Source organism: Podarcis pityusensis, assembly GCF_964106645.2.
Source record: "Podarcis pityusensis genome assembly, chromosome: 8".
Classification (NCBI taxonomy): domain Eukaryota; kingdom Metazoa; phylum Chordata; class Lepidosauria; order Squamata; family Lacertidae; genus Podarcis; species Podarcis pityusensis.
In genome coordinates, this window is record NC_138033.1 from 62,230,225 (window position 1) to 62,249,755 (window position 19,531).

Consider the following 19,531-nt stretch of genomic DNA (forward strand, 5'->3'; position numbering starts at 1 on the left):
CTTCCTGCATGCCATATACTTTACAACGCAAACCATACACAGCACAGGGTCTCCAGGCTGATTTTTATTTCCTGTCCACACATGGCATGGGAGAGCCAAACAAAAGCCTGAGCTCTGCCTTAGCTGGAGGACAGGAGAGTACGGGGCCAGGACAATCGGAGGAAGCCCCCAGCAGCAAAGCGCAGCCAGCCATTGTGCCGGTCAAATACCTCCCCTCCCATCACGTCCGTGTGAGACAAGACTGGCTGATAGTTTTCCAGGCTGCCTCTTTGTGAGGGTGGGGTGCATATGGGTCTGTTTTTGTTTGGCTTTTAGAATTGGGGAGGTGCTTGAAGGCTTCTTTTGGGATGTGTGCCTTCTCCTGATGAGATCAAGCTGTGCTTTGAAAACAACAAACAACCCACAATCCTAGCCCTTCATGTAGGAATAACAGAAAAATAGAATTTTAGACTTGGAAGGGACAAAAAGGGTCCTCTAGTCCAAGCCCCTGCAATGGGGGAACTTGAAAGCCATGGGGGGAAATCTGAGGGAAGACCTCTTGGCTGAAGACAAACAGGACCAAGTAGGGCTTCATGGGGTCTGAGATGCCCCATGTCACTCCCCGGCCCTCCCCAGTGGCTACTATTTCCTTCGTTCTTGCTCTGCGTGCATTTATTTCTCGATTAAATAAAAATTGCACACCTCTTAATGGCAAATAAGCGGTTTGAAAACAAAGGATTTGTTTAAATCACACACACACACAAATACCAGTTTAGATTTTGGAGTTCGTGAAGGCCCTAGTCTTCAGCACAAGTTGCTCTCTTATTCTGACACATGTCCTTTGGCAGCATTAAGGACTAGAAACTTGTTTTGCATTACATGAAAGCTGAGATTTGTAGGGTGCTGAACACCAGTTTCTAAGCCGGTGTGGTATGATTCCTAAATTGCAAAGTGCTGCTGACAGAAAGTGAGAGTGGGCTGGTGAATTCAAGTTAGGATGGAGCCTAGAAGTGAGCACAGAGAGGGCATTTGGCAGGGCAGCAGAAATACGGGCGTCCCTCCTTCCACCACTGTGGACAACCGGCTTCTCCTCCAGCACCTTCAAGCAGCCGTCCATCTTCTCGATCAAACTCTTCTCTCCTCCTTCTCATCCTCAGAATCCCTCTTCCCTCTCGACATTGCCTCTGTGAAGAAGGACCACAGTTTCTTGGACCAGGATTCCCTCAAATCCCTCTGCAGGTTAAAATGAAAAAATAAAAATGGTCACTGTTGCCAATGGAAGAATATGGGGAAGCATGTTGTTGTGGTCAGAGGGTGGCGTTGGAGAGGGCAGCTCAGCCAGGCCCAGGGGATGCAAAGGTCTGACCTTTCCTGGTCCTGTCAAGCAGCTGACTGTCAGCTGGCTCAGGGAGGTAGGGAGGGGGATCCTGGGACCTGGCCTGTCCTCTCTGCCAAGCCCATTTGGGTCTGGGGAAATATTCTGTCCATTTGCTTGATGGGCAGATCGCTGCTTCTGGGGCTGATGAATCCAAACTCGCTGCTCAGTATATGGCTGGTTGGGTTTTTTTGGGGTGCCAGCTCTGACACGCTGGCATGACTGGGATAAGCCCAGAGGGTGGAGATGCTACAGGATGTGAGCTTGCCTGAGCTCCAGAAGTTGACGTCACAGATGAGGTCATGGACAGGAAACCTGAAGCCATGGCTAAATCAAAGAGCCGTTCTTAAATGTGGCTCCCAAGTCTTCCTTTGAGATGCCAATGGTAAGAGCGGTTTGGCAGTAGAGCAGACTCCCTCAGAAGGTGCTGGACCCTCCTTCGCTGCAGGTTTTAGGTAGAGTTTGGATGGCCATCTCTCAGGGATTCTGTAGCAGTGATTCTCACATTGCAGGGATCACCCCTGGGGTCCAATCCAGCTCTACAATTCTGTGAAGTTATAGCTCTGTAGAAAAATTAGGGGATGGGTCGCAGGGGGAGTTTGCTCCCTCAGATGCTTTTTTCCTCCTAAGGCCCCCTTGTTTTGGGTCCTCCCCAAGCCTGCTGCTCCTTCCCTCTTGTGCTTCGCTGGGACCATTTGGGCAACGATTAGGATCCCTGTGTTAACTTTAATCCACGTAAACCAGGTTCCTTGACGAGATTATTGCCCTGCACGTAGCGCCACAAATGGCTGTGCACTTTCACATTCCAAAACCTACCGCAATGCTCCCCCTTTCAGTAAATTTATTATCAACTTCTCTAGCTTTTTAAAATTGTAATGGCTACTGCTGCTATTGCTACTATTTTAAAATGCCCCCCCCCAATTGTTGCTGTCTCATGTGATTATTCTATTGTCAACGTTGTTCCAATGCTCTGGGCCTGTTTGAATTTTGACCAGGCAGCTCTTGGGCTTTGCCAAAATAAACAGCCCACCATCTCAAAATACAAATAAATCACATGTGTGCTAACCAGCTTGGGAAGTTGGGGTGGGGCTTTTCAGAGGCCTAAGGCCTGTCCCAATGCCCTTGACTGATACCTTTTAGCCTGGTAACCCCTTAGAAGGAATACATGATTTCTGCATTGCAGAGGGTTGGTTTGGATGACCCTTGGGGATCCCTTCCAACTCGTATGATTCTGTGATCACCGAGTGTCTGTGTTGGGGGCCAGGCTTTAATCCCCTTGCCAGCTGGCTTCACACTCCAGGAACTTTCTGTTAGGGGGCAGGAGGCTGGGGGGACATATCTCTGGACTCGGGTCGCAGTTGCTGGCGTGAGATGAAAGTGACGCTCAGCCAGTCGCCGGCATGTTTGAGCAGCTGGAAGCGCCTCGCTGGGGCTGCTGAGCCACACATGTTGGTTGCTTAGTGCCCATAGCTCCCCCTCTATTGGCCTAAGCTGGCACCCCCACCCACAGCATCCCTGGAGAGAGCCGCGTGTGGTCACTTGATCCCCAGCTGTTTGCGGGACAAGTGACGGTGCCCCGAAACAAGAGCCGCTTGTTTTTAAATAGCCTGGCCGGCGGCAGCTGGGACGGGACGGCCGAGCCAGACAAAAGCCCCTCTCCTTCACTCCTTGCAGGAGACTCGTGACACTGAACTCGTGCGCCTCGATGAAGCTGGAGGTCCACTTTCAGCGGAAACAGGTAAGCCTGGGCCCTCGGATGGGGAGGCCGGGAAGGGCCCAGAGGAATCGAACCTGGACCCTGGGGAAGGAAGCTCAGACAGACCTAGCACAGCAGAAAGCAGGTCTCAGTCAGGTTTTCTCCCTCCCTGCCACCCAAATGGATTTATTAAAGGTTTTTAAACAACACAGACCCGACCCTGTGGTTCCTGCATTGCAGGGGGTTGGACTAGATGACCCCCTGGCCCCTTCCAGCTTTTCTGAACATGCAACAGTCTAATTAGTACAGTCAGCATGGTGTAGGTATTAGAGTTGAGGGCCTGGGAGAGGCTAGGGCTCAAATTCCTCACTTGGCCACAAAGCTCACAGGTTGACTTTGGAGGCCAGTCACTGCCTCTGGGCCTGGCCTTTCTCAAAGGGGTGTTGTGGGGCTCAAATGGGGAGGGAGAAGAACAACCAGTTTGTAGTGGTCAGAGTGTCAGACTTGCGACCTGGGAGACCACGCAAGGTTGTTGTTGGGATTAAATGAAGAGGAGAACCACATGCTCCACCTTCAGCTCCTTGGAGAAAGCAATGGGTTAGAAAATTAAATTAAATTAAAATAAATCCCAGTAACCGAGGGATTAGGGATGTGGGTGGCGCTGTGGTCTAAACCACTGAGCCAAGGGCTTGCCGATCAGAAGTTTGGCGGTTCGGATCCCCGTGACAGGGTGAGCTCCCATTGTTCAGTCCCAGCTCCTGCCCACCTAGCAGTTCAAAAGCATGCCCAAAAGTGCAAGTAGATAAATAGGTACCTCTCCGGCGGGAAGGTAAACAGCATTTCTGTGCACTGCTCTGGTTCGCCAGAAGTGGCTTAGTCACGGTGGACACATGACCCGGAAGCTGTCTGCGGACAAACACTGGCTCCCTTGGCCAGTAAAGTGAGATGAGTACCACAACCCCAGAGTCATCCATGACTGGACCTAACGCTCAGGGGTCCCTTTACCTTTAACTGAGGGATTATTTCCTGTGCTTGCTTTAGAATGATGACTCGGGAGACGAGGACTTCTGTGCCATCAGCGATCGGTGGGCTTTCCAGAGAGACAGCCGTAGGTGGTCCCGAATCGGCTCCGACGATTTCCTCTCCCGCAGCCCGGAGGCAGCCTCCACCATGAGGAAGCTGCCCAGCCAGGAGAGCATCCTCACTGACCTGAGTGCTGAGCTGGAGGCCTCCTCTCTCCACAGCGACCCCAGCACAGGCGAGTGTCCTGCTCTCCCGGACCCGTCCTCCACCCAGGATTCTCCGACCTTGACCCTCTCCGTCCCCAGCTTGGAGGACCCCTCGCCCACTGACCAGTCCCAGGACATGAGTGGGACCAGCAAGGGGGACGCCAGGAAACGCCGGACTCGGAGCTTCCTCAGGAGGATCGAGTCCCTCAGGAGGAAGGACAAGGAGAAGCTGGACTCTGCCAAAGTCCAAAAAGAGGATGGGGCAGATGCTGAGTCCTGGTGGAGCTCCTCAAAAGACCCAAGAAGCGGGGTGTCGCCTTCTTCCTGTGGAAGCAAAACGCTTCCCTCAAGAGGGCGCCGGGCCAACGGGGCCTTGGGCTCAGCTGGGGAGAAGCCCAAACATGGTAGCATTTACCTGGAGGACTATGAGGCAGGCCGGGGCAAGGGCACCCCCTGGGATGCTGGCGGATTGGGCCACCACGACCTGTTCGAAAGGGACTATTTGGTCCACATCCCCAGAGACTACAAGCCGGGCACTTTCCCCAAGTCTCTCTCCATCGAAAGCCTGTGCCCGCTCGAGAGCGGGTGTTTGCCTGACTGGAAATCGAGCGGCCCGGCTTCAGGCCTCTCGCCAGGCGGGGCTGGGATGGGCAGCAGGACAGGCGAGGCCTTGGAGTGCAGGCTGAGGCGGCCCTCGTGCGGCTCCACAGGCAGCTGCACCAGCCTCTATGACAATGTGCCCGAGTCCAGCAGTGTCACGGACGACCTGTTTGGCCTGGACAGGGACGTCATCTACGAGAACCTGGACGAGATCCTGGAGCACGTTTGGGGGCTGCAGAGGAAAGTGGAGCTGTGGTCTGAGGCCATCCAGCTGGACCTGGAGGGTGGAAGCATCGGTGGCGGGGAGGAAACAGACTCTGAAGGGGAGCCCGCCACTCCAAACTTTGAGGAGCGCTCCGTGTCGGACATTGGCACGTCGGCCAGCGACTTTGACAGCACGGCCAACTCCCTGAACGAGGCAGAGGACCTGGGAATGAGGGAGCGGAGAGATTCCGGGGTGGGCGCCTCCCTCACCAGGCCTTGCAGGTAGGGGGTCAAGGAATTGTCAAGGTGGGTGGGACCCCCAGGGTCATCCAGACCAACCCCCTGCAACTTGGTTAGACAGGAACCAGAAGATCACACCATGCTTCTATAGGAAAACAGTGCGGCAAACGGGATGTTTTGAGGAGAGCCAGGGTAGTAGAATCCTGGAATTGTTGGGTTGGAAGGGATCCCAAGGGTCATCTAGTCCAACCCCCTGCAAGGTGGGAATCCCTCGAGAATCCCTGACAGATGGCCATCCAACCTTGCAGTCAGGATGTTGGGAGGCACTTCCTTGTATTTCCTGGAATTTGTCCCTCTATTCCTCCCTCTTTGCACCCAGCAATTGTTCTGCAGGGTCTCCTTGCAGGTTGCAATCCTGCTCTGTGCGCCTGGGGTTTTGCTTCACACAATTTTTGAGTTTTCTGGAGTCAGGATGCCTATCACATGTAACAAGTGCAGGATACACATGTGGAACTGTCAAACCTTTTTTTCTTCTGATTTGCCACGGGACTGCGCTCAGACTCCTAGGATCTTCCATTTTTATTTTTAAATTGGCATTTGGCAAATGTGGTCAGTGCTGCCCGTAAGGAGAGAAGCAGCTGTTGGAAATGCAGTGGATGATAACCATAGTAATAACAATGTTTATATAATATGGGTTGCAGCAGGTTGGGCTAGATGACCCCTGCGGTCCCTTACAGCTCCACAATCCTAGGATTCTACGATGCACCAGCCTTTGCCTTAACATGGCAGGGCCCTTATGGACCGGTACCATGGGTGGGTTGTGCATCAGTTTTGAAGATGGTTCCAGGCACCCTGTGGGAAAGCAATTACAGAAGCCAGCGAGTTCTCTTTAGTCAACTAAACCCATGGCGGGAAAATGTCCCAACTCAGGTTGGAAGTTCAGTGCCCTCTAGTGAGCCGAAATGGAAATAGCACCCCTGTGAATTTTGGTACCACTTAGATGTCTGCATCTTTGTGATGGCACCCCCAAAAATATAACAGCTAAAGTTTTCTATTTCTCCTTTGCTGCATCTTACTTTCAAAATCTTATCCTTTTCTTTTCTTGAATTCATTTCTAAATTAGGTTTCTGTTCTTTGTGGAAGGAGGATTTGACTTTTTGCCTCCTGCACACTCCTAAGTTGGACTGAGGATAACCCGTGGGGTCCCTTCCAATTCTATGATTCTAATCATGATTCTGCCTTGGTCAGATCCCACCTCTAGTTCTGTGCCGTGTTCTGGGCACCATGGTTGGAGCTGAGCTGAGGGTCCACTTTGAGTGGCAGGTGGCAAAGCTGGTTGAGGTTGAGATAAATCAGTGGTGTCTGTTCTTCCTCCCCACCCAGGAAGCTTCGCTGGCACAGCTTCCAGAACTCCCACCGACCCAGCCTGAATTCAGCTTCCTTGGAGATCAACCGCCAATCCGCCGCCCAGCTCAACCTCCTCCAAAAATGCTCCCTCCTTCGCCTCACAGCCATCATGGAGAAATACTCTGTCCCCCACAAGCAGAGCTGGTCATGGTGAGTCAGCAGAGAAATTCTGCCAAGGAATGTTGTGGTCTGAAATATCCATTAGAAGGTGGGGAAAGGAAAGGGAAAGGCAGGAGTATTTGGCCCCAGGCATGGGGGTTAGAATAGATGTCCAAGGATACCTTTCAACTAAAGATATATACCGTATTTTTTGCTCTATAAGACTCACTTTTTCCCTCCTAAAAAGTAAGGGGAAATGTGTGTGCGTCTTATGGAGCGAATGCAGGCTGCGCAGCTATCCCAGAAGCCAGAACAGCAAGAGGGATTGCTGCTTTCACTGTGCAGCGATCCCTCTTGCTGTTCTGGCTTCTGAGATTCAGAATATTTTTTTTCTTGTTTTCCTCCTCCAAAAACTAGGTGCGTCTTGTGGTCTGGTGTGTCTTATAGAGCGAAAAATACGGTACATACTATACAGGATCCTAGAATTGTAGTGCTGGAAAGTACCCCAAGGGTCCAAGGATGGGACACGGGTGGCACTGTGGTTTAAACCACAGAGCCTAGGACTTGCCTATCAGAAGGTCGGCGGTTTGAATCCCTGCAATGAGGTGAGCTCCTGTTGCTCGATCCCTGCTCCTGCCAACCTAGCAGTTCGAAAGCACGTCCAAGTGCAAGTAGATAAATAGGTACCGCTCCGGCGGGAAGGTAAACGGCATTTCCGTGCACTGCTCTGGTTCGCCAGAAGCGGCTTAGTCATGCTGGTCACATGACCCGGAAGCTGTATGCTGGCTCCCTCAGCCAGTAAAGCGAGATGAGCGCCACAACCCCAGAGTCGGTCACGACTGGACCTAATGGTCAGGGGTCCCTTTACCTTTACCTTTACCTCCAAGGATGCTTTTTCAAGGGCATTGCCCTCATTGGGCTAAATAAATTGACACACCTCTGAAGCCTGTTATCCATTCTCTCTCTGCCACGTGTGTGGCAGAGCAGATTATTAATTCAGAAACACAGAATCAGGGAATTGTTGTGTTGCAAGGTACCCCCCCCCCCCGGGCCATTTAGTCCAACGCCTTGCACTGCAAGAATGGCAGCTAAAGAATCCCCAACAGATAGCCATCGAGCCCCTTCTGCTCCCAACTGGTGCTGCAGTGAAGCAGGAATCCTTAAGGAGAGTCTCTTGCCACTGCAAGGCTGGGGGGGGGGGGAGGGCTGAGGGGTCCGTCTGCAGTGGGTGCCATAAAGGGTGGGGTAAGTTAATGGAGGCTGGGAGGGCTGGTGGTTGTGCCATCCACAGGGTCCTTAAGGACTAGAAAGTTGTTTTTAAACCCTTCAGAGCTAGCCGCTGCTCAGCCTGACCTGACTCGCCGCAGAGCCAGGCGGGGACGGGCTTTGTGGCTCGGTCCTTTCTGCTCCAATAAAGGGTTCTGCCAAAAAAAAAAAAAAAGTGCCCTGCAACTTCCTTTACCTATTATGGGAGAGGGAAAGTTTTTGTAAATGCTGATGGGGCTTAGGATGTGCATTCTGCTGGGGGACAGATTGCAGTGGCAGAAAAAGAAGGAAAATAGACAGTTTTGCGGGGCAGGGGGAGGCAGTGTTGAAATTCCCAGTAAATTTATGCCCTTACTAGGGAGAGAAGAGGACAGGCCTTTATTACCTGGAGCACAAGGTGGAAGGATCAGCATCTTACTCTGGGAAATAAGGCAGGAATGTGCTAACAAAAACTACCTGCCAGGGATGCTTTAGCTCTGATTCCTGCATTGCAGGAAGTTGGACCAGATGAGCTTTGAGTTGGTGCCTTCCAGCTGTATGAACAACAAAGCAGAGAGACCTGGGGACTCCCCCCCCCCTCCTACTCCATCCTTCTGATGCCAAATTGCTGTATTCTTCCCTGCATTTGTTCAGTTTAACTGTTTTAGCCATAGGGTGGGGGTTTGGGGGGGGTGCCAGGGGAGAAGAAGAGCTGGGCCGAATCCTGTTCAGGCTGGGCAGGCAGCCCCTGGAGACACACATCCCCCCCCTCCTCTGTTTTCCTTTGACAGAATGGGACAGGCATTCCCAGCAAGGGCCCACAATCCCTTTATTCATTTTTCTATAGTATTTTCATTGAATTGCTCCATACAGCCCCAATAACAAAACCTAAGGCTTCACAAAACAAAACGTGTAAAAATGAAACCGAACTGAGCCAAGGTCAGCAATGGGATGCAAGAGAAAACGATAACAGCTGGTTATCTGGATATTTGCAATTCCCTGTTGATTACTACCACCCCTTCTTTCCTCCGGCAGGGCGGTCCCAAAGTTCATGAAGAGGAGCAAGACCCCCAACTACAGGGACAAGAGAGTCTTTGGGGTCCCACTACTCGTCCACGTTCAGAGGACTGGACAACCGCTGCCCCAGAGCATTCAGCAGGCAATGCGCTACATACGCAGCCAGTGTCTGGACCAGGTGAGGCGACCTCGGCAGGCTCAGCCAGCCTTTGCCTCGGCCACAGCCCCTCTGAAGTCTTGGGGTGCCGGCTACCTGCCCCTGTGGGGGTCTGGTCTCCTGCAGCAGCCTTCGCCAACGTATTTCCCTCTGGCTTCCTCAGACAGCAACACCCACCAGCTCCATCCGGCAGGGCTGTTAGAACCATAGAATTGTAGGGCTGGAAGGGACCCCAAGGGTCATCCATTCCTGCCTCCTGGAACTACAATTCCCAGAGTTCCCTGGGAAGAGGGATTGGCTGTTAAACCCCTCTGGGAAATGCAGCTCTGCCAGAATTATTATTTCTCAAAAAAATAATAATTGGGGGCAGAAGTGAGAACGCCATCCAATGATACACAGTTAAGGCCACATCTCTGGCAGGATAATGTAGTTATGGGGAGACAGAGTCTCTTTATAATGCCCTGGACTTGGAGCAAGAAGGTGCAGGGGGTTGTAGACCCATTTGGATTACTTGGACGCGGGTGGCACTGTGGTCTAAACCACAGAGCCTAGGGCTTGCCGATCAGAAGGTCAGCGGTTAAAATCCCTGCAATGGGGTGAGCTCCCGTCGCTCGGTCCCAGCTCCTGCCAACCTAGCAGTTCAAAAGCACACCAAAAAGTGCAAGTAGATAAATAGGTACCGCTCTGGCAGGAAGATAAATGGCGTTTCCATGCTCTGCTCTGGTTCACCAAAAGCAGCTTAGTCATGCTGGACACAAGACCTCGGCCAATAAAGCGAGATGAGCGCCGCAACCCCAGAGTCATCCATGACTAGACCTAACGGTCAGGGGTCCCTTTACCTTTACCTAATACTGACATACTTGATTTAGATACAGAAATTTGTTATGTTAGGTCCTAAGATATCCCTTTTATTTCATGATGTTGGCAATGATGCCTGACATGTCATAAAATTCTACTCAATATTGATCCAGAGTAGATTCCAATATATAGTTAGCAGAGAAAAAACTTATACACGTTGCAGGATTCCCAAAAAAATAGACCAGAGGCAATTAATATTTCATCTAGCAGAGCTTTACTGCTACTGAAGCGAAATGAGCATAATGGTCACAAATCCAATACTTTCAGGATTGACACTGTCCATAAAAAATCCAGTTGCAGCAGACTTAACTTAAACTTACAATAACTTATAATAAGACTAAACCTTAACACTAAGCATACTATGTACAGAACACTACACCAGAAGGAAAAGAGATAGAAAGAGATACTGAAACCCAGAGTCCTTCTGGCCTATTATTATAGTCAGCATGACCTTGACAGAAAGAGATAAGAGAACCACTTTAAGCCAGCTGTATTCAGGTTCTCTGAAGGAATAACCCAAACATCATGAACCTTCTGCTTGCTTCTTTCACACAGAGAAGCTTCCAGAACCCTCGACATTCCATTTTAAAAAGCACAACTTTTAAACAGGAGGCACCACAAATCAAACCTCCGCTGCAGAGTCCTGGTCTGGATGCTCTGTGAAAATGTCTGAGAATCACAGAACTGTAGGGCTAGAAGAGACCCCGTGGGTCATCTAGCTCAACCCTCTGCAAAGTCAGCTTGACCAATGTTGGGACTCAACACAAGAGAAGCCCTCAGAGCTCTTTGGCTCAAGGGTACTTGCATTTTCCTTCATATGATCTTTCCCTCTCTCTTTCTCTGGGGTCTCCGAGCAGGTCGGCATTTTCCGTAAGTCCGGGGTCAAGTCCCGGATCCAGGCCCTGAGGCACATGAACGAAGCTTCCCCAGACCATGTGAGCTACGAGGGCCAGTCGGCCTACGATGTGGCCGACCTGCTCAAGCAGTACTTCCGTGACCTCCCTGAGCCCGTCTTCACCAGGAAGCTGATGGAGACATTTCTGCAGATTTACCAGTGTGAGTGGAGGAAGGGTTCTGGTTTTGTTTTGTTTTTATGGCCTTACCGGCAGGGGAAGCAATGGATGAGGGATTTGTTTATTTGTTTTATCTATACACCACCTTTGCCTCCAAAAAGCACGAGGTGATGTACATGGTTATCTTTTCTATGTTTTCAGCTTTCTGTATTTATCTGTGTTGTTTTAATTTGCGTAAGCCACCTTGAGTCCCAGTCTGGGGAAAAGGAGGGATACAAACAAACAAACAGTAGTAGTAGTAGTAAATAAACAATCCTTTTGGATCATCCCAGCATGGCAGAAGAAAGCAGAAATTGCTTTGCGTATTTTCCAGGAGGTAAATCATAAGGTTGACATCCAGCTGAGAAGATGTGGGGCTGTCTCTAGCTAGGGTGTCTGAGCAGAATAATCCCAGGTGTCAGGGGCCACTCTGGGAGGCTGTTTTTCAAAAATATTTTGACAAAAATACAAATCCAATATTTCCCAATAAATATGCATATTTTGACTTCCCCCACCGTTTTTGCCATTTCTTATATTTTAAAATTTGTAACACTGCATTTCCTTCCTTATTCCAATTATTAAGAACTCCCTCGTTTTTCTTTAGCATTAATTTTAACTGGTTTAAGTTAATCCTGCTAATGAACTTATATGTGTACAATAACATTTCAAATAATCCACAAATTTCCCCCGGTCTTTGATAAAGTTTTCCCCTGCTTGGTTCCTTATTGCTCCCATAAGATTTGCCATTTCGGCATAGTCCGTTCGTTTAGTCTGCCACTCCTTCTTGGTTGGTACAGAATCTTCTTTCCATCTCTGAGCATAAATCTTCCCGGCTGTGGTCCAGTCTGGCAGGTTATTTGTCCCTTGATGACCAGAAACAGGACCAAGGAAGCAGATCCAAGCACCACTGACGGGCGTAGGTGATCTGGGTTTTGGATTTTGGAATGGGGTTTGGGGATCCAGCCCTGACATCCTCCTCTTCCTCCTCTTCCTCCTCCTCCCAGTTGTGCCGAAGGACCAGCGTCTGCCGACGGTGCAGGCAGCCATTGCTCTGATGCCCGACGAGAACCGGGAGGTGCTGCAAACATTGCTCTACTTCCTGAGTGACGTGGCCTCTGCCCAGGAGAACCAGATGACAGCCGGAAACCTGGCGGTCTGCCTGGCCCCCTCTGTTTTCCACCTCAACGTCTCCAGGAAAGAGAGCACTTCTCCCAGGTAAGGCAGTGGGTAACCACAAAGCCAGGCACTGCAGATCTCTCCTCTCTCTTTGCTCTTACCTGCGGGCACCTGGCTGCGGGCATCACCTAAGGCAGGCTCAGCAGGTTGCGGGGTTCTGCAACACCTGAGGCTCTCTCTAAGAAACAAGGCCATCCTATGCAGTGGTGCGCCGTGGTTCCTACATTGGAGGGGGTTGGGATGGATGACCCTTGGGGATCCCTACAGTTCGGGGATTCTGCAAACTTTGCCCACAGCTCCTTCCCACCCCCAGCATGTCCCCAGCACCTAGGCTCCCCATTGATTGTCACGCATCTGAGATGCAACAGCCTCCCTCCATGGAAGGCCCCTGCTGCTGGGAATTCTGGGTGGCCCTCTCATGGCATACAGAAAGGCTTTGGCTGATTCATGGCAATTGTGCAAGAGTTTCATGCGCCAAACTTTTTTTAAAGAAAGAGGGGCAGGTTGTTCTTTGTCTTGGTCACCAGGTGGTTAGAAAACAGTACCTAAGGGGTTTTATTAAATAGGGTTGTCCTATTTCAAAATCCAGACACAAAAGGTTTTTGAGCTTTTTTTGCTCAAAAAATGAAGTTTTGGAGCAATTTTTTAGGAAATTCGCCAAAAATACAACACTTCTGACATGGGTTGCCTTACGCCCATGTGCTGAATTACCAAACGTTTCCCTCAAAGCTCTTTCCCCTTATCTCCTGTCTCCTCTCCCCTCCTCACCCTGGTCAGGATGATTCACAAGCGAGCCACGATGGGCAAACCGGACCACAAGGACCTGAATGAAAACCTGGCAGCCACCCAAGGCCTCTCCCACATGATCACGGACTGCAAGAAACTATTTCAGGTACTGGCCCTCGGCTCAGGCTTTGTTGTTGTTGTCATTCCAACTTCTCAATTAGCACTTTTAAGAGGGTAACCGAAATTTGCATGATAAAGACTGACAGTGCACCCGCTTATAGCAGCTGGAATGACCATCCCTCAATTTTGGAGAAACTTAGACAGGGTCAATTCTACTATTTGACACACTAAAGTGTGGGATATTGCCCTGTCTGGGGGGGACGGACAACTAACCAATAAGCTGAGAGTCCTTTGGCGGCCAGAGAAAAAAAAAGGACGGTTTTGTACTTGTTTGATCTGACTTTATTTCATTTGTAAGCAAGGAGGAACATGGCCCAGGATCCCCTTTGGACTACGAACGAATTTGGCTGCTATAGTAACCCAGGGCATTTGAATACTTAAATTACTTTCCCTTGATATAATAGGGTCCATGCTTTGCAACCCTGTCTTGTTTAAGCATTATGCCTACTGCTATAAATAGTTCCTGTCTCTACTTTCCACGCACTCACATGCCTGTGGTTTGTTTATTTTGGCTTTATTTTGTACCTGTTTCTCTTTCTGCGGTAATTGTGTATGGACTATGTTTACTGTCATCAGATCCTGTTTGTTAACACTGCATTTTGCAGAATTATGTAGGACCTGTTTTTGGAATATTAATAATAATAGTAATAATAGTAGTAGTTGTTGTTGTTGTTGTAGTAGTAGTAGTAGTAATGATAATATTATTTAAGAACATCAGAAGAGACATGCTGGATTAGGCCAGAGGCCCATCTGGCCCAACATCCTGTTCTCACAGTGGCCAATCAGATGCCTGTGGGAAACCTGTGTGCAAAATTTACCTGGCTCCCAAAATGTCCATGAGCTGCTGCATTTGCTCTGATTAGATCAGCCCTCCATTCCCCTCCTTAGCTTCCTTTGACCTATATGGGAAAGATTCGGACAACCATTGCGCACCCAGCATGATTTCCCAGGGGATCCCTGTTTTTGCAGGGATCCGGTCTCTGCCCACATCTCCTAACAACCATGCCTTTGCTTTTCCAGATCCCCCAGGACGTGATGCTCCAGCTTTGCAACTCCTACTTGGCAGCGGACACCCAGCCTCTCTCCTTCTCTGAGCTGATGGGCCGGAGCCTGCAGGGGGAAGGTCGGGATTCACGGATTGACTTGGAAGTCAGTATCCAAAGCCTGCTCAAGGAGTCCTTCGACCGCTTCAAGGGGTGGCTTGGCATGCCTGGACCCCTCAACACGGAGATCTCGTGCAAGAAGGTAAGAGGAGATGTGAGGCTGGACTCTCCTCCATTGCAAGAGGTGGAACCTGGGAGTCCTTGAGCTGAGATTGCTGCCTTGCAGAGGGTTGGGCTGGATGACCCTTAGGGTCCCTTCCAGTGCCGCAACTCCGTGATTCTACAGAATGACACCTTGCCTCCCTGTCTGCTCAGGTGGGGGATGTCCACCCCCTGCGCCTGTGGAAGGTGTCCACGGAAGTAGAGGCACCCCCTCAGGCAGTGCTTCAGAGGGTGCTCCGGGAACGGCGCCTGTGGGACGAAGACCTCCTGCAGGAGAAAGTGATGGAGACCCTGGACCACAACACGGAGGTCTACCACTATGTGACAGACAGCATGGCGCCCCACCCACGGCGAGACTTCCTCGTCCTCCGGTGAGAGCCAGGAAATATCAGTGCATCTCCCTTACCCCAACTCAGAGGCCGTTCGCTAGCCAGCATTGCTACCTCTGAACACTGAGGAAATCCTCTTTTAAAGCCATCTAGGTTAGCGGACATCCGTGCCTCCTGTAGGAGCAAGTTCCATAGTTTAACAATTGCGCTGTGCAAAGAAGTTTTTCTTTTTCTTTTCCTTTTTTCTAGCCTGAACCTTCCAACATTCAGCTTCATCGAATGTCCATGAGTTCTAGTGTTATAAGAGAGAGAGAGAGAGGGAGGAAAAATTTCTCTGTCCATTTCTCCATGCCACACCTACTTCTATGAACTCCTATTATGTCGCCTTTCACTTGTGTTTCTTCTAAACTGAAAAGTCCCAACCTTTCCTCTTAGGGGATTTCCTCCAACCCCTTTGATAATTTCAGTTGCTCTTTCCTGAACCTTTCCAACTCTGCAATATCCTTTTCGTTTTTAAATTCATTTTTATTAAAGATGTTCTTGTAAATCTTTAATAAAAATGGATTTTAAAACGAAAAGGATATTGCAGAGTTGGAAAAGGTTCAGGAAAGAGCAACCGAAATGATCAAGGGGATGAGACAACTGGAACTGCACCCAGGATTCCAAATGTGGTTGCACCATAGATTTGTATAATGATATTGGCAGTTTTCTTGTCAGTTCCTATCCTAATGATCCACAGCCTGAATGTTCCTGCTCACCCATTTTGTTTTGTTTTTCCTTTGCAGAAAATGGCGCTCAGACCTGCCCCGAGGAGGCTGCCTCCTCGTGTCCTTATCCCTGGACCATAAGACGTTGCCCCTGGAAGGTGGGGTCCGGGCAGTGGTCCTGACCTCCCAGTACTTAATGGAGCCCTGTGGTATGGGGCGCTCCAGAGTGACCCATATCTGCCGCGCAGATCTCAGGTGAGCTGTCCGGCCAAGCCTACAGAATCATAAAATTGTAGAATTGAAAGGGACCCCCAAGTGTGGAAGATGCCCCCTGCTAACCTGTTGCAGGAATCTCAGTTAAAGCATCCCTGGCGGATGGCCATCTGACCTCAGCTTTAAAAAGTGTCCCCTGCACTTTCACTACTTAGGCTTAGGATCCTGTCTGAAGAAGAGTTTGGATTTGATATCCCGCTTTATCACTACCTGAAGGAGTCTCAAAGCAGCTAACATTCTCCTTTCCCTTCCTCCCCCACAACAAACACTCTGTGAGGTGAGTGGGGCTGAGAGACTTCAGAGAAGTGTGACTGGCCCAAGGTCACCCAGCAGCTGCATGTGGAGGAGCGGAGACACGAACCCGGTTCCCCAGATTACGAGACTACCGCTCTTAACCACTACACCACACTGGCTCTCATGATTATCCTAAAGGTGACCCCTTAGCCTTTCTATTGACTGCTGCTCGTATGGAGATAGATGTTGGAAAACCAGTGATGGGCTGAACATTGATTATTGGTATAACAGAGTATGATCAACAGCATTGGCTGAGAAACTGACATGCCAAGTGAGAGCGCCAAACACAATCCATATTCCTTTTATAACACATGGCAAATGTTTATTGAATACATAAATAGTTCGGACTGTGGCAGGAATCCACCCAGCCAAATGAAACTTTTAACGCATGGCATGATAAAAGTCTGCCATTTTATCAGGACAAGTTACTTGTTGTTTACTGTTGTAACAACTGTTTTCTCAAAATTTATCGTCTGTACCATGAAAATAAATAAAAACAGGTTTTTTGTTTGTTTTTTTAACCCTCCAACAAAGGAGAGTCCTCCACCAAGTCCGTTCCACTGTCCAACAGCTAAAGCCCTTGCAGATTGCCTGGGCATCTTCCTACTCCTCCTGAGACTTCGATGGAGTCTCAGTATCAATGAACAGGGAATTCCGCTTGTGCAGCGTGGAAGATGTCCCCCGCTAACCTGTTGCTCTTTTGTCTTTCCAGGGGACGGTCTCCAGACTGGTACAGCAAAGTTTTCGGCCGCCTCTGCGCCATGGAGCTGGCCAGGATCCGAGACTCTTTCCCAGCACTCGACCCAAGTGGTCCAGAGACAAAGATCTGAAGGGGGCTTCTGGCGCTCTTGGACACTCTTGGAATGTGGAGTGGCTTCAGCCTTCGCTAGAGGGGAGGAGCTTTTCCAGGTGCCCGAACACCTGCGAACTGAGCAGCCTCTGCCCCTCCTGTCCAGAAACGTCAGCTCTACAAGGCTGAGCTGCCCCGAGGAGCAGAAAGGTCTCCGTTCGTGACGGTGCCCTTTCCTGGTTGAGCAGAGTGCTTCATGTCTGGGAAGCCATCTTGGAGGTTCCTTCTCAAAGCCTCTGAGGGCTGTCCATCCACCCACCAACTCCCCACACCACCAATGGATCCAGCATCCAGATACCCATTTAGCTGTGATTCCTGCATTGCAGGGGGTTGGATTGGATAACCCTTGGGGTCCCTTCCAATTCTACAATTTCAGGGGAAAGGAGAAGAGCTGGGCCACAGGGGTGGAGGTGGGTGAGGAGCATCTCTACCTGCAAATCTTCTAAGGTTGTGGGCTGGCAAGGAGGTCCACCACCAGCCAAAGGAAGGCAGTCCTAGGCTAGGTGAACCCAACTGTCTGATCCAGCTAAATAAACTAGTTCTGGGTTGGAACTGATGACCCTCGAGGTCCCTTCTCTCAACTCTACAGTTCTGTGATTCTGTGACGGCAGGATTGATGGAGATGGCGTGCAGAGGGATGCCAGAGGAGGGCAAAGTTGTCTACAGGAGTCAGGGGATGACGCTGCAGGGAACAGGGAAGGTTAGTTGGTGGACAAGTGTGTGTAGGAGGCATTGCAGGATGAACAGCCGTGTTGTAGCACATGGGGGCAAGAGGGTATGTACGTGTGTAGGAGAGGGAGAGAGGGAGCCAGAAAAATATTACATTATTCCTATTTGCTGCCATCATTCCTGCATGGCAGGGGGTTGCGCTTAGATGACCCTCAGGGTCCTTTCCAACCCTATGATTCTTATCACATGAGTGGCACAGAACTGGAAACTAAGTCCAGGTGTTTCCACTTTTGCACCGGAGGCCTTTCACTTAACATGACAAAGAGCCCATTGGCTCAGAGAGATTTGATGCTATTCTTGGCAAAACCAAAGGGCGACGGATGCAGATGAGTATGACCAAAGCCTGGGGTCTTGTGTCCTGAGGACACATGTCTTGCTCTTGAATGCCAGCTACATGATTCCAGTGGGGGTTGGGTGGAGGAAAAGAGACATCACTGCATCCTCCATCAGATGGCTGTGGTCCTCTGATCTTTCTAAATCAATAGTTTGACATTGGCTAACCTTGGCCTGTAAGTAACCCAGTTTTTATTTTATTTCTCCATAACCGGTGGTCCAACTGACTAGGCAGCATTCCAACTGGAAGGCATGAAAACTTTTCCAATTTTTGTTAGAGATCTAACGGTGTCTGTTCTGCGGGTGATCAATTCAACGGCTCTTGTCAACTCTTGCACTGCAGAGGATCAGACTAGTGACTTTTGGGGGAATCCTTCCAACTCTTACAATCCCATGGTTCTATAAATCATTGGAGGTTTTTAAACCGAGGTTGGATGGCCCACTGTCAGGGATTCTTTAGCTGTGATTCCTGCATCGCAGGGGGTCAGACTAGATGAAACTTGGGGGTACCTTCCAACTCTACATTCTTTGGATTCTGTGAACTCAAATAGAAATAACTGATGTAACATTTGTGGGGGTATTTTTTGTCTTACTAATACCTTGGGGGTGGGGCTGTTATTTCTCTAATCAATTTTTCCTCTCGCAGCTATAAATATTGTACAGTTGTAATATTTAATATATAACTTGAGTGGGAGAGCATTTGGACAGAGGTGTGTGTTTGTATGTATGTGTGTGTGTGCAAGAGGAAGAAGCGTATTTTGTATTTAAAGGTTTTTTTGTACTAAAGCCGTTGCGGGGTGTCAAGAGGAGAGAGGAAACTCCCTGTCTCTGTGTAATAAATAAAGTACTAACCTGGTCACTGGCTGCTGATGAATATGATTATTACAACACCTAAAAGACAGTGTTAAAAACAAAATTACAGGAATAAGGCAGGTCCCACAAATATATTTTTTTTAAAAGCAATTTATTGGGTTTTACAATAGAAATAAACATAATAAACAATATAACATTTGTTTTAACGTAGTTTCACATTTTCTTTGGACTTCCTCACATCTCCCGCTCCCACTTTCATCGTTATAACATTTTGTCAGCAATTTATCATCTTATTTAGATTCTTATGTCCCTTCTATGTTTCATAATCTTATAGTTCTCGAAAGGAGTTAAGTTTTCACAGTCTTACTTATTTTCTTAAAAAACTTCTAAGTTTAGTGGTGCTCAGTTATTTTGGTCTAGCATCTTATTTAGCATTCGCTCAAATTACAATGTTTTTGTAAATAATTCTTAAATTTCTTCCAATCCTCCTCAATCCTCTCTTCTCCCAGGTCACGAATTCTGCCGGTCATTTCGGCCAGTTCCATGTAGTCTATCAGTTGCATCTGCCATTCTTCCAGTGTGGGTAGATCTTGAGTTTTCCAGTATTTTGCGAGAAGTATCCTTGCTGCTGTTGTTGCATACATAAAAAATGTCTGGTCCTTCTTTACCACCCCTTGGCCGACAATACCCAAAAGGAA

At 49.3% G+C, this 19,531-nt stretch overlaps 1 protein-coding gene across 3 annotated transcripts in view; it reads left to right on the plus strand.

Annotated features, from left to right (window-relative positions):
• Positions 1 to 18,876, plus strand: part of STARD8 (StAR related lipid transfer domain containing 8) — a 67,856-nt gene extending 48,980 nt beyond the window's left edge. For all 3 annotated transcript variants that reach the window (XM_081017722.1, XM_081017721.1, XM_081017723.1), the window contains 12 exons: positions 1,137 to 1,218; positions 3,029 to 3,092; positions 4,092 to 5,365; positions 6,707 to 6,880; positions 9,110 to 9,269; positions 10,964 to 11,162; positions 12,163 to 12,373; positions 13,112 to 13,226; positions 14,261 to 14,485; positions 14,659 to 14,876; positions 15,620 to 15,796; positions 16,821 to 18,876. In XM_081017722.1, coding sequence (XP_080873848.1) covers positions 1,137 to 1,218; positions 3,029 to 3,092; positions 4,092 to 5,365; positions 6,707 to 6,880; positions 9,110 to 9,269; positions 10,964 to 11,162; positions 12,163 to 12,373; positions 13,112 to 13,226; positions 14,261 to 14,485; positions 14,659 to 14,876; positions 15,620 to 15,796; positions 16,821 to 16,938 — 3,017 coding nt within the window. In that variant the 3' untranslated portion in view covers positions 16,939 to 18,876. The remainder of the gene's footprint in view (positions 1 to 1,136; positions 1,219 to 3,028; positions 3,093 to 4,091; positions 5,366 to 6,706; positions 6,881 to 9,109; positions 9,270 to 10,963; positions 11,163 to 12,162; positions 12,374 to 13,111; positions 13,227 to 14,260; positions 14,486 to 14,658; positions 14,877 to 15,619; positions 15,797 to 16,820) is intronic.
• The last annotated feature ends 655 nt before the right edge of the window (positions 18,877 to 19,531 follow it).